The sequence below is a fragment of the Gymnogyps californianus genome, chromosome 1, assembly GCF_018139145.2.
Source record: "Gymnogyps californianus isolate 813 chromosome 1, ASM1813914v2, whole genome shotgun sequence".
NCBI lineage: Eukaryota > Metazoa > Chordata > Aves > Accipitriformes > Cathartidae > Gymnogyps > Gymnogyps californianus.
This window is the reverse complement of record NC_059471.1, coordinates 151837065-151851750: the sequence shown is the minus strand read 5'-3', so window position 1 is coordinate 151851750 and position 14686 is coordinate 151837065. Positions and strand designations below refer to the sequence as shown.

At 41.7% G+C, this 14686-nt stretch overlaps 1 protein-coding gene across 13 annotated transcripts in view; it reads left to right on the top strand.

The window, feature by feature from the left end:
- The first annotated feature begins 3279 nt into the window (after nucleotides 1–3279).
- Nucleotides 3280–14686, top strand: part of CAPRIN2 (caprin family member 2) — a 34683-nt gene continuing 23276 nt past the window's right edge. For 7 of the 13 annotated variants that reach the window (XM_050901967.1, XM_050901952.1, XM_050901943.1 and 4 more), the window contains exons 1-5: nucleotides 3280–3531; nucleotides 5516–5578; nucleotides 9301–9387; nucleotides 11950–12188; nucleotides 13586–13668. In XM_050901967.1, the coding sequence (XP_050757924.1) occupies nucleotides 3283–3531; nucleotides 5516–5578; nucleotides 9301–9387; nucleotides 11950–12188; nucleotides 13586–13668 (721 nt within the window). In that variant the 5' untranslated portion in view covers nucleotides 3280–3282. The remainder of the gene's footprint in view (nucleotides 3532–5515; nucleotides 5579–9300; nucleotides 9388–11949; nucleotides 12189–13585; nucleotides 13669–14686) is intronic. The other 6 variants (XM_050901909.1, XM_050901903.1, XM_050901895.1 and 3 more) reach the window with 1 other exon arrangement.

Sequence of the window (14686 nt, the reverse complement as noted above, 5' to 3'; positions counted from 1 at the left end):
TGCGCTTAATCCTGGCATTTCCTAACTTTGGTGTGCTTGACCTTGCCACATTAATAGCGCTCTCTAAAGTACTCTAGAGACCACACATATACCATAAATGTATATAGCATCAGTCTCAGATAGTTATTTGTTTTAAAATGAAGTTCAAATATCCTTTGATTTTAAATACGGATTTGGCTTGTATGAATCTTCCTTTCATTTTTTTTCCTCTTTTATACAATTTCCTAATTGTAAAAGTGCACTTTAAAGTAGTTTGCGAGCCGCAATTATGATTTATAGAATAGTCCCAGGTGTCTGCACATTAATTATGACTTATTATTAATATATGCATTAACCGATCATTCATTTTGTAATTACTTTGCAAGGATCTAGCCCATCAGTGCTGGCTTTGAACAAAACCACACAAAGAACAGAAATCTACTGGCAGGACTTTCCGTGTACGTTGCTGATCCTAGACACAAGCTGTCTCTTATTCATTAGCATTTCTTCTCAGTCATGAAAACTAGCCTCACAAAGTGACCTCATTCTAGGAGCTAGGGCTTTAAGAAAAATAAAGTATTTTGAGACTTGTGATTAAACCAGGAGAAGTGGCAAGCCTGTGGATGCTACAGGTGGTTCCATATGGGTGAATCCGATTCTGCAATACTCTGTGAATTCTCCTTATTGTTTGAATCACTTGTCATTTGCTTGGTTTTACTTTTAAATACAATCTTTCTTTTGTGTGAGCCCATCCTCTCCAGTTCTCTCATCCATCCTGTGTACTACATAAGCACCTTTTGTGTTCCATAAAACCTCTCTTCGCAATCCTTCCTTACCAACTCACTTTTGTCTCTTTCAAAATGTCTCTATTTTCATAACTTTCACAACTTTCAGAATCTCTCTGGAATTGCTGTATTACTTGTTGCTTTTTGAGGTAATGGCCACAAAAAGAGAAACACAGAAAACATAATTCCAGCTTAGTCCTCTGGTCTTTGGAAGGTCTGTTTTCTCTAGTCTTCCAACCTTTGATACCTTGTGCGGCGCTGATGCCATTGTTAGAGGTTAACAAAAGCAAGTTTGTGATTATTTTATTGTGTATGTTCAATGGACTTAAGTGCTTTTACTAGCTATTAAGTGTTTACCTGATTGGGCTGCATTTATAGAGGACATACACATCTTTTGTTACGTAAGATGACCCACAGTCCTCTAAGTCTCCTCATGGGGCTCTGTACTGGCCCAGAGGAACGCTTCTGCTGGTTTAAACAGGCACAGACCAACATTTCTTACTGTCCCATGGGCACCCAGCCCACGCTAGTGAAAGGGTGCGACTGGGCCCTGTGTTGTGAACAGGTGGAGGCCGGGACCCCCTTGCACTGGGGTGATGAGATCCTTTTTTTCAGGGCTGCCTGGAAAGAGAAGCCAGCCTGTCCTGGGCCGACTGTTTTGAGAGGCTGCTGTGATACACGCAACTAGGCAGCGGATCATGGCTCCACTGGGGACCGGTGCGAACCTCCCCCGTACGGACAGAGCAAGGCACGGGGTGATGTCACGCCATACATCCCTTCCCTATAAAGCTGACAGCAGCCTGTACTCTCCCAGGACGCCCTGCTCGCCACCTCCCGCCAGGATCATCGCTCAGGTCTCTTGCCCACGCAAGGCTCCGGAAGAGCACCAGCTCCTGCCCGGCAGCTTGACGCCTCAGCCCCTAAACCCAGAGGGCGGCCCCCAGGTGGGGCACCCTGACCTTCACAGGGAGACGCCCCGCCCCTTCGCACACGCTGACGGGTAACGGCTGCCCGCCCCGAGTAACGGTCCCCACCCCTCCTCGCGTCACGTGAGGCGCGGCGGCGCAGAGCGGGAAGGCAGACGGGCAGGTGAGGCGGCGCCGGCGATTGGGAGGCGGGCGGTGACCTCCGCGGCGGGCCCCGCCCCGCCCCGCCCCGCCCGTCCGCGGCCGCTATATTAGGCGGGGGGCGGGCGGCGGGGCGGGCCTGAGCGTGTGCGGGCACCGAGGTGAGCGGGGAGGCGGGAGCGAGGCGGTGCGGGGCCGGCCGCGGCCCCCCGCAGCCCGGCGGCCGCAGCGGGAGCGGCAGCGGCAGCGCGAGCAGGCGCAGGAAGCGGAGGAGGAGGAGGTGAATCCCCGGGACGGCGACGCCGGCAGGAAGGAGCCCGCCGGTGCTCTCTTCTCCCTCCTCCTCCGCCGTGCGCAGGGAGCGGCAGCGGGGCGGGGGGCCGCCGGCGGCCGTGCCCTCCCCGGGAGGTGCTTCCTCGCCGTCCCTGGCAAGGGCGTGATGAAGGGCTGACCCCGGCCTCCCCCCTCGGCGGGCCTCGGGGCGGGCGGGGTGGGGTGCGGAGGCACCTCCCTGCCCGCTGGCGGGGTCCGCGGCAGGGGCTGAGCGGGCCTTCTGGGGAAAGGCCGGTGTTCTCCTCCTCGGCCCCTCACCTCCCTCACCGTGGGCGGCTGGTGCCCGCCGGGGTCATGTGCCGCAGGCCTCCCTGGCGGGCAGGGAGGCAGAAATGTGGTGTCATTGCTTTCCAGGAGCAGGTGTAAGTAAGTAGTTGAAGATGAGGGTGGCGGAGCATCTCTTACAGAAATTCTCTGTTCAAGGTTAAAGCTCAGCCCCTCCCATCAAAGCTGGTATCTTGCCATGGCACAGGCACATCTTTTGGATGGGTATAGGCAGAGACCAATTCCTCATGAAGAATGATGCTCTTGTAACTGAGCATGCTACTTGCTTTATTAAGCAATTTTTTTCGTCTTCTTCAGTTGAAATCTTTTTAGTTTAAATTCTCGATTGGATTGCTGTAAAGGTCATGAAGGGGTAAAACTAATTTAATGGTGAGAAGGAGGGCTGTACCTTCAAGCATGCCACTTCTAAATCTTCATTCAGGCTGCAGCCTAGATGCGAGGCTGGCGGCGTGATTTGCAATTGCTTGCTTGCAGCTTTTTCCCTTGTGGGTGATGTGTGCAGGAAACCTGCCTAGTTTTATATGGACACTATATTGGGTTTCTGGAATCATCCCCTGTGCTGTCTAATTCTGCCTATGTAAAGCATTTCTGGTGTCTGGTTGGGTGGGGAGACTTGAACAATACAAAGTTTGCCTTGTTTTGAAATTCCTGCTACAGATATTTTGAAAGGGCAGGGAGAAGAGTGAAAGATTGTGATAAATTCTTACCGAGGCTTGATTTTGTGGCTACACATTCTGAATGTGTGATAAGAAAAGATGTAACTTTAAAAAGGGGAGGGGGGGGATGAGAGAGAGCTAAATAAAAGGAGTTTCTTTGCAGCTCCATCCATTTCAATGGTGCAGCTTTCCCAAGCCCCTTTCCGTTGCCCATCATCACCTTCAGGCCGGTCAGAGGAGGGGGAGGATAAGAGCATGAAGGCGGCCAAGCAGCAGGTGAACCCGTCTGGGGAGAGCCAGCCTCCCTCCAGCCCCCTGCAGTCTGCGCTGAACTCGGCAGCCTCTCCTTCCCAGGCATATGAGACTTACATTGATAATGGGCTTATCTGCCTCAAACACAAGATCAGGAACATTGAGAAAAAGAAGGTAACTTGTTTTTCTTTGGTATGGCACATATTTAAGCTGCTAATTGTAAAACTCAGTGCCTATTTTATAATAGCTGGAATAAGGCTATGTGTGTATATAGAGAGTAATCATGGTTTTTTTTTTAAAATAACCTGTGGAAGGACCTAAACGTGGATTTGCTAGTGGGTTTTTGTTATCACTTATAACCCCTGCATAGTAAAGAATGGTGTTCTTTACTCTTACTGTTCTGAAATGAGGCACTTCCATTTGACATCATTGTGTGAGCATAACATTGTTTCACAGAATCAGGAATGCAGCTAACTAGAAGCCTGCTCTCAGCTGCTGGCTTTACAGTGCATGCCCAATAGTTAGCAAAAGTAATTGAATGTTGATCAAAACTGGGAATGCTTCTCTAATACACTGTATCAGTTCAGAACTAACTTGGAACTGATTTGGAGATGGTTTATAGTCTTGCAGAAATCTTCATATTTCTTCTATTGATTACATGCATCTAATATTAGGATGTAGAAATGTATGTAAAATTGGGAGTTAGAACAGTGTTTCCTCTGACTCATGGAAATGTCAAATTATATTAAATATGTATTGCCTTTCACTTTGCATAAATCTTTGACTTTTAAATATAGAAGAATGTTATTCACTAGAAACCTTTTATACAGAAAGCCTCCAAAGCCTGCCCTTTTGCTTTGAACTGTGCTTTTCTGGGGTGGGGGCAGATAGAACAGTCTTATTGAGAACTGAAATAAAGATAGACCTAAAATATGGTGTCTATAGCTAGTCAGGCTTTTGCATTCTAAGACTTTTCAGTTGATTGGCAGGTGACTGAAGGCTGTGTGCATGATTTTTAATTGGGAAAATGCAATTTTCTGTAAGATAAAAGAAATAATGGTGCTGTTGCTTTCAGTACTGGATCAGGATTACAAGTAAAGCAATTGTATGAATATGTTGTGCTTCTCTAAATGTCTGAAAAGCTTTATGTGTTATGTCTTAGGGTGAGGAGAGGGAGTAGATCAGACTTCTGGCTGTGTAGCTAGGGGACTTGATCCTCCTGCAGGAGATGCAGTATTACTGCTGTCTCATGTCATGCATCATGCTGTAATTTTGAATAATGTCAGATAAGCATGTTTTATTTGTGTGATTAACCAGCTTTGTGTTGTATTCTAATTCTGTTCAAGGAAGCTTATTGTTGTGAATTTCTCAAGTATCTTTGATTTTCTTGTGAATGACAATATGGCCTCACCAGCAAATGAAAGTGTGACTTACTAAAATGAGTAGAAAGTATTCCTAGTCCTAGGCTCCTATAGGTACTGTGTCAGTAAAACCCTATGTGGGTAGATACACAAATGAAATAGTACTCAACTTCATGGCAGTGAACTCCCCTTTCTTTTCCCTATGTGTATAAAGAAGCTTGTAATGCCTAATAGTTTAGTTTTGTGTAGTTTCCATCAGCTTTTAAAGACTGTTTCAGTGTATTAGAAATCTTATTTCTTCCCTAAAGACATTAGTCCACTTACTTAGGAAATAGTGCTATGAAATCTTGATGACATAACTGAAGCCAGATTTTGAAAGACATGCTTTGGAAAATTAAGTAGGATTATTCAAGGATAACTGAATTCCAGTGTTGACTTGGAAAAGCTGAAAAAGCCTAATTTAAAACAAGGACACTGGATGTGTTTGGAGCCCCCTAAAGATCTAGGGTCAATGCATTAGTGTTTCTTAAATAAAACAAAGGTAGCAAGTAAGAAATGAAAGATCAAAGATAGGAAAGGGAAGTAGACAGTCCTGGAGACTGAGATTGCCAAATAAGAGGCATAGGAAAGCTTTCTATGTTCCTTTCTCCTGAAAATGAGGAGGTAGTAACATTCCTATTCTGTTGCAGTATGCGGATGACTTAAAATACAGAAAGAATATGTAACTTCACTCGTACCCCCGTACTCCACATTAGACAGAAATCAATATAAAAATTTTACTTTGGATTTTCCTGCAGCTCAAACTAGAAGACTACAAAGATCGCCTGAAGAAGGGAGAAGCCCTCAATCAAGACCAGTTGGTAAGTTTGCTTTCTGCAGGAGTGGATGGCCTCAAAACCTTCAAACATGTCAGAAGAGATAGGTTGCTGAAGGAGGTGGTGGTGTAGTTTTACAGAAGTAATGCCTGCAGGCTTGCAGCGGTATTTTTCACAAAACCAAATGGACAAATTATTGGTAATTAAGGTGAATGGTGAGCCCACAAGCTTTGTCTCCTACTTAAACCTTCATGTTGTGTACTGAAGCAATAGAGGTCCTTGTTTATCTTTGTAGACTTTCAGCTTCAGTGCTCCTGCACCTTTATTTCTTGACGAGGTGTCTGTATGCAGCTTATCTATATGGCATTGCAGTGTTAGAACCCAAGCCTCAAGACTTCTGGGGTAGCTAACTAATCCTTGTGACTTCTTCATTAACAGGTGTTATTTGAAATTGCCTGTTGGCTGCCCAGTGCTGTTGGTTACAGGTAGCTGTTGAAGTATAACTGACAAACAGTCCCTGTAGGTAGAAAGGAAGATGCTGGTCTAACTTGCATGGGATCTAAAGGCTTCCCTAATACAAGAATCTAGCTATGAGTTACTGACTGTAGTTGGGAGTACTCTCTTGTCCTTCTAGTGCTGCTGTTAGATGGCTGGGAGTCGCCAGCACTCTCAAATGCTGTTAGAACAATATGTCTGTTTTGTACCTAAGGCTGCTAGAGTTTGGAATGCCAGGATGCAAGATCACTAATCGACAAATGTGATCCACTTTGTGGAGCTAGCTGAAACTTGCCTGATGTTAAAACAATGGTTCTGGCTTTTTTCTGTCTTGGACTAGAATGGATTCCAGAACTGAAACCAAGTTTCTATAATGTGAAAGCTATTGCTTCTTAAGCATGTCTGAGTAGCAGTATCACATAATCCAAAGGATTTATTGCTCTAGTCATCTAGGAGTCACATTTTAAAATGTACTTCACACATGCTAAAGAAGAATTGTGTAATAAAGGGCACCAACACTTCAGTGGTAGTGCTGATCCTGCTGATGAACCAGTTGGAAACATACTTCATTGACTGTTAGCTTTATCACAGTGCAGTATGAGAACACAAATACTATTTCCTTACTCTGAATCATTTGTAAATGAGAACTAGACATAAATGGGATAAGAGGGAAAATGATAACTTGCTACTTAAGAGTAGACCTATTGGAGTGAATGATCATTTAGCACTTAACTACAAAATCTGATGTAGTCTCTTGCCATCTCAAGTGCAGAAGTAAATGAGTTAAATCTGATGGTTTGAAGTATAATGATGACCTTTTAGTTTGTCTAAACTCAGTCTGGAATCAGGTGGGCAAGAGCCTTTTGTGTTTAGATCATAGGGGTTAAATACAATCTGTTTTCTTCTCTCACTAACAGTGAGATTATTGAACAGTATTCTGTGTGAGTTTGATTAGTCTTGAACATGTTTTAAAGCTGCTTCTAAATTTGACTATTTATCTTTGGTATACACCCTGGACTGTGAAAAGCTGTTAGGTGAAAGTGAAATTAAGATGTGGGGAACTAAAGAGGTGAAGGATTCTGTAGATGTTTTTCTTGCAAATGCATCCAGCAGCACTAACTTTGGAAAATGGCAATTAACTTGGTTACTGGCTTTCAGTATTCCCAGATGAGCTTAACTTTTTAAGTATTAGTATTTTTATCCCAGTTTCTGGGATATCTCAGGCTTCTAAAATGGGGAAGTAGATTCAGTCTTGCTAGTGAACTGACCAGTAGTAGTCAAACTGTTCGGATGACTATTGTAGAAGCATGTATCAACTCAGTATTTAACTAATAATCTAGTCAAGACTGCTGTTTCAGTGGTTAAGATGCAGAAGTACTGCATTTGTACCTTTCAGATGCAAATTCCCAGTGTATATGCAAATACTGGGACCTGATGATTGAAGCTAGAGCAGAGCTTAATAGTTCGGACACTTGCCTAAAGAAACCTAACTGCCTATAATACAGTGGGGCTCTAATGTAACTGGATTTCATCTATATTTTTCATTTTCTCACACAGAGGAAGCAGTGCACATCTGGTGATGAACTTGTTTTGCAAGCAGTTTGGATTAAACTGTAATTACTTACGGTGCATGCCAGAGCTACTGTGTGTGCTAGCTTTACTTCAGGAAACATTTGTTTAAAAAATGAGGAGCTTCCAGCAAGTTAAATGCTCTCACTGGCAATATTGTGCTGTTTTGCAAGCTGAGCAGACTTTCCTCAGTACTGTTCCTCCAGCATGCTGTTAATGAATGTTAATAACAGGTGTGACAAAAAAAGCTATTGCTTTCCTGCAGGTTGAGTTATAGCTTGTCATCAGAGCACTGGTAACTGTTCTTGATGTTTTCAGGTAGGGAGTTTTACTCTGGGATTTGCATTGTTAAAAGCACGATTACAGCAATCTGGCTAGTAAGTTGGTGTTAAATTGTGAGTCTTCAAATTTGTGGGCATTAGGGTCTTAGAAGTCATTCTCCCAAGTGCTAAGTGAACTTGCTAATTAGTTCTTAAAAGTTGCTTGATAAATTGTGTGAGGACAACTTAAACTACCAGATGAGTGTTTTACAGTAACTCATGCACTTCATTGTGTTGAGTAGCATTTAGACCTAGTAATGTTTAGTATACTACAAATAAGTGAATACAAGTAACTGAACAATCAAACTGATTGAACAAATGAACATGTAACTTGTTTTCCAGTTGCTTAGGAACATATACAGAATTTGCACATGTCCCAGATCCTATTGGGACAGTAGATTAAGCTTTTGTCACTGCACTGATGAAACACTTATCAACACTAACACTGCTTTCAAAGAGATTTATATTAGACCAGTGGCCCAATTCTAGAAAAAATTCTGATACCATGTCATGAGCATAAACCAAACTGAGTGTAAAGCACATGTGAACAACTGAAATTAAACTTAACTTGTTACTTCCCAGGCATGCCTTATGGTATGAGGATATGGGCAGCATATATCTGAACTACAGCATTTTGCTATCTTCAGAGCTGTCAAAGGCACTTATAAAAATGAACTGACTCCTTAGTGGGTAAGAACTCATAAAAAATAGGGTATATCAAAATGCAATCAATAATCTACTTTAAGTAGACTTTTTGAAGGCTGGCTAGTGAGATATTGGTTAAAGCCATTAGTGAAGACGGGAACACTGCTTTATTTGTGGAAACTAAATTTGAAAGACTTTTTTCTGAAAGTATGACTTGCCTTCTATATTGTTTTCTTTCTAAAGTTTGTACAAATTATCCGTAAAGGCATTCAGCTAAGCATGAGGGTAAACGATCTGTGCTGAACTTGTCTGTCTCCTGTATTCTTTCCAGGCTTTCATATCAGTGTCTGATTTTAAGTAGCTGTTTACCTCTGATTGCTGAGGCCTATGGGAACAAAAGGAAAAATGAAATAACTGTATCCAGGCTTTCCTGTTTCAACATTAGTATACCAAATATTGCAGAAGATGTTGCCTGTGAAGTCCAATACAGAGAAACTTGTAGGATATCTGTGTGGTGGTGTGAGCTGGCTTTGTACTGCATCTCAGACAGTCATGGGTGAATAATATTAATGATTAAATTTAAAGTACCAGTTAAAGACACAGTATCTTTAAAAATTACAATTTCAGAGAAGTACACACTAAATGACTAGTTCTCAATGAGAATTTAAGTACAAGGGGATTGAGATGCAGCCAGTAGTCTTAAGCATGAAAAATACATTTTTATCTATTCCTTTGTAGGAGGCAGTAGAGAAATATGATGAAGTAGTACACAACTTGGAATTTGCCAAGGAGCTTCAGAAGACTTTTTCAGGACTTAGCCAAGATGTAAGTATAAAGTAGTCTTCCCTATATTGTCAGGAGGTAACTGCAAAGTTTGTGCTACTCTTCTAATGGGTATACTTGCATGCCAATATGCAGAATACTAGGAAGTTTCTATCTTGGAACCTGGGGGAACAATGTGCTTAAACTGTCTGGAGTAGTGAGTAGAGCAGAGTAAATGTTGACAACTGTGTACCACTGACCTCCACAATATTGTTATTCACTGTGTACCCCTGTAAGAACTTGTGCTTAAGTAAATTGAGTCATTGGAACTCAGCTGTGTTTGAGATGACTCCAGTTTACTTAGGTTTGAAACCATTAGCCATCTTGGTGGTAGCTTGTGCCTGAGGTGGGCTCATACCCTGTGTAGGTGCAGGTTGATGGGGGAGCAGCTCTACTGGAAAGGACATGCAGGTCCTTGTGGGCACCAGGCAAAGTAAATTAAGTGTACCCCCAGAGCAGTGAAGGCTAGACTTAGACTGAGGACCAGTAGATTAAGGAGAACTGATTATTTGGTACTTGTTAACCAGTTGTGTCTATTTCTGGTCACTTAGTACACAAAGGCTATAGATAAACTTCAGTGAGTCCAGTGGTGGGCCTCTGAATGGCTGGGGCTTGGAAAATGAGACCTGTGAGGAGAGCCTGGAAGAACTGGGCTTGTTGAGCTTGGTGAAATGAAGGCTTGGCAGGAGATGCAATATTAACCTTCAAATACCAAAGCGATTACTGAAAGGATGGAGCCAGGCTTTTTGCTGAGAGATGTGGTAGGAGAAGGAATGATCATAAATTGAAATAGTAGGTTCCAACTAGAGAGGAGGAAAACGGTCACTCTGAGGATAATTGAGCACTAGAGCAGGCTGCCTAGAGAAGTAGTAAAATCTGTCCTTGGATCTTTTCAAGACCTGACTGCACAAAGCTCTAAGCAGTCTGGTCTTGATTCAGTGTAGTCTTTTTTCTGGAGGCTGGGCTAGATGACATCCCAAGATCCCTTCTGAACTGAATGTTTTGATGTTTCCAGTGAGGGAAAGTGCTGGGGTTAAATCACTTCAGTTTCAGTGAGAAGTACAGCTCTCAGTAAAATTCTACAGAAGCTTGTGGAGTTTGCCACTTATTCTGCTGCACTTGTCTCTAATTATGGCAAGTCAGATTTAGTGCTTTATTTAGGTCTTTTTTCAGGGTTTAAAGCACTACGTACATTATTTTTATGTAAGCAAGTGTTTTATCTTTGGAGAAACTGGTCTCTTGGCTCAAGCAAATACTATCCTTATGAAAAGATCTGATCCAAGGTAGTGCTGGGGATGCTAAACATGATTAGTCACTGCTCTGGCATTATTTCTCTGCCTCTTACAGAATGCTGAAGGACTGGTAAAATGGCTTGTCTCAGTGTTGACTGAGACCCAAACAATTTTGCTAGAGGCTTTTCTTGTATATGTAGTAATTCCAGGTAGTGCAGTAAATCTCTCAAAGCACTATGTGAGCAGAGATTTAAGAGCCTTTTCAGCAGTGTTGCTGCTTTGGGTTCCCTCAGTCGTTGTATGTTGAACATAGAAACTACTGTGCTGAATGTCAAAACTTGGATTGCTTCCTATTGCTTTCCTCTGTGTAGCTGCCCATAAAATATCAGAAATTAAGGATTGTGACCCAGTGTATCTTTCTGTAGGTATTTTTAGTAATCCAGCATTAACTTCTACTAGTTCATGTTTGTTCTTGAACTTATGCTATATTTAAAGGCTAACCCACTTTGTTTTTTCCTTGGCTCTACTTCTACCAGTATGGATTCTACAGCCAATACCCATTACTGGAACACTAGGGGCCATTCTGGCAACAACATCTTTATATCCTTTACAATGTGTTCTAGAAAACTGTATTTTCGTAGATCCTGCAAAGAAACTTAAGATACCCCGTATTGAGGCATTTTAAATTCTGTAGTTACTTGGATAGCTTATGCTGCATAATTCTACCAGTACATGGTGAGAAACTTCTCAAATGCATGAGGGCTGTGTATGTTCTGTGACTTGCATTGTTGCTTATTTAATGAGTGCTTCAGTATTCTGCCAACAGAAATAAGAGTAAGTGTAGGATTCTGCTGTATCATTTAAATTGGAGTATTCAAAAGTGAAGTCAGTTGTCTCACTAGTAGAAATTTGAGACAACTTCTGCATCACTTCAAGTGATAAATGTTAAAGGTCACCTAGGCTTGGATTTTTGCATTAGTATCAATTGTACCAATTCCTTGTATTCAGTTGTGAATGCTGTTATAATAAAGCAACTAGCAGGCATAATCAGGATCTAAATATCATAAAGGCATATCACAAGTGAAGCTACCAGTATCCAGTTTGACTAAAAGCTATGTGTAGAGAATTAGTAGATAAACGGGGAGCTCTTCCAGAGGAGGAGCTTGAAAGATCTTGGGTATCTGAAGAGACTTAGGAGCTTCTGTTATCTAACCAAAATTAATAGTTATTTTGATCAATGTAGGATGATCAATACTAGAACTCAATGTGTTTTATCCTAGAATCCTGTTACTAAACCATTGTGTTTAACTGTTGAATTCATGTATTGAAATAGCTGCTGAAAGCACAGAGGAAGGCTCAGCGAAGAGAGAGTCTATTGAAGCTTGAAGCAGAGAAGAAAAAACTGCGCACAATACTTCAAGTCCAGTATGTGCTGCAGAACTTCACTCAAGAGCATGTTCAGAAAGATTTCAAAGGTGGTGTGAATGGTGCAATATACTTGCCTTCTAAAGAACTAGACTACCTCATAAGATTTGCAAAACTGACATGTCCAGAAAGAAATGAGAACTTGAGGTAAGTAAAAGATTTTTGTCTAATTGGTATGCTTCATTCATTACAGTAAACGTTCTCTGTTTGATACTGCCATGTCTTGAAATATGTTTTGGGACACTAATTTATTCAATACACTTGCTTTAGTCTGAGACTAGGGATGTAGCAGATCTACCTCACTCTGAGCATTACAGGGAAGCTGCAGTAATTACAGTAATTACAATTGTGCAAGTTACGTACAAGCCCTGCCATCTTATGTCTCCCTGTGGGGTTGAGGGGAGATAGTCCAATACCATCATAAGCAGGGAGGCTGGTGGTGTGCTGCTTCCATGAGGTCTCACTGTTCATGAAGTGAAAAAAGTGTGGTAAACACAGGAGAACTGTTCTATATTCCATTCACATGATGATCCAGATGTGCTTCTTCATTCCAAAGGAAATAAGGTGGTAGTCCTGAGGCTCTCTTGCTATTAGCTTCAAAGCAGTCTTAAAAATTTGACTGAAATTTTTGATATCTCTGCACTAAATGTCATGCATTTTAAGGTAACAGGTTGTCAACAGGTGTAATGTATGTCAGCACTAACTTGGCACCATGCTTGTACTATGATGGCTTATGCTTAGCATGACAGCCTGTCTGTTTTTAAGATAGTGTAGTAAGAATTGTATTTAAATACAGAAAAAGTAGTTATTAGGTGGTAAGTTGAAACACTTTATCGATAAGAGTAATTATTTCCGTATTCAAACATGACTTAAGTTCCTAAAACTTCTAATCACTTGTTGTATGCTAAACTTGCCTAATAGTTGCTCTTAAGTTAACTTTTAAAGACCAGCTGCTTATAAAAAGCTATACAATAGGAGTCTCTCATCCCAGTGAAATAACTTTATTTCTAGCTTATTCTCATTGTATTACACTTCCACAAGAAGCATAGTCCTTTCGTTTAGGATACTGAATTTCATCATGGTGGACTTCAAAAATCCATTGTCTGGAGGGGGTGGGGTGGATCATGGACCTATGTTGAAGTTTCTCAATAACTAGCAGAGTGACAGGAGCTGTTGATGGTTGCCCCTGCACATGTGTGTCCAATAAACAGGGTGATCAGCTGATTAAACAGCAGTTGTTCCCCTGTCTGGGAATCCTGACTCGGAATGAAGTCCAGCCATATGGTCTTGTGGGATAGTGCTAGGCTCTCTAATCTGTCTTAATTACCAACAAAAGAACTTACATTTGCTAGATTAAATCATGTACAAACAGATACAGATGAATCACTTTCAGTACTGCATAATGGGCTTAGGATTCACTCTATGTATACAGCCTTCATTTGGAAAGCTAAACATCAGTCAGTGTCTTAAACTGAGGGGTACTGGGATACTGCAACACTTGATCTTGGCTAGGATTCTACCTTGTAAAACTGTCATTGTTTTAGTGTTGAAGACCAGATGGAACAATCATCTCTGTACTTCTGGGACCTTCTAGAAGGAAGTGAGAAACCTGTGGTTGGAACAACATGTGAGTGTCTCATCTAGAGAAATAACTTAGATCTGAAATTTGTGTGCTATTTAAACATCTTAAAACCAGTGAATGGTTTTACATGGAAGGCTACTAAATTAAGCACTTTCAAGTGCTGTGTGTAACTCGGTTATCCGAGGATGAACTGCTGTTTGTTTGAAGTTCTGTTTTTAAGTACAGATCAATAATAATACAGCATGCTTTCTTTTTCCAGGTAAAGACTTACTCTTCTACCAATGTACTAGCACCTTTTTGAGGAATAATGATGGTAGTAATTCAAAAGCTGATGCATAATACCTTACATAACCAGCAGTGGGAAGCTTTTTGGATAGTTATGTGCAAATGGGTTAAGATTGGAACACTATTCCCAGCTGTGAAATTCTTAGTTGAGTATACTGATGTGTATTACAAAGCTTCATTGGCCCCAGGCTGAAGGTCCCACAGCATTGAAGATTCTCTCTCCTTGTAGGAATTCCAGGCTCATACCCCTTGTCTGACTACAGTGCAGGATACCACACTAAGAAAGGATAATCATTAATGGAACTTGCTGTGATCTCTAATCATGCACAGTGCAGTCTTTGACCTGTTGCAAGTGTCCTCACTTTTCAAGCACACCAAAATCTGTGGGACTCTACATATTTTCTTCCATCTGTGGCTTAGTTTCAAAAAACCTGGCTGTAAGCCAATGTACACATTCTGTGTTCCTATTTAGAACTTGCTTGAGGAAACTGTCCTTACTTGAGTTGTAGTGTCTTTTGTATTGCAGACAGACCTTGCTTGTCCCATTTATTCCAATCTTGTAATGGCTGTGTGGCAGTGATCTTTCATTTGTCATTGACAGTAATGTTGTTGAAACTGTTAGACCAGAGCACTAATGTACCCTATCTAATTTCCACATACAGATAGTTGAACTGACAACTAAGTGTTAACTCTTTTCGTATAGTTTTGGACAAAGTGTAAGCTGGCCTTCTATTGCTACAGGCTGGTAACTTTAGCCTTGTATCTGTTGACATGAATT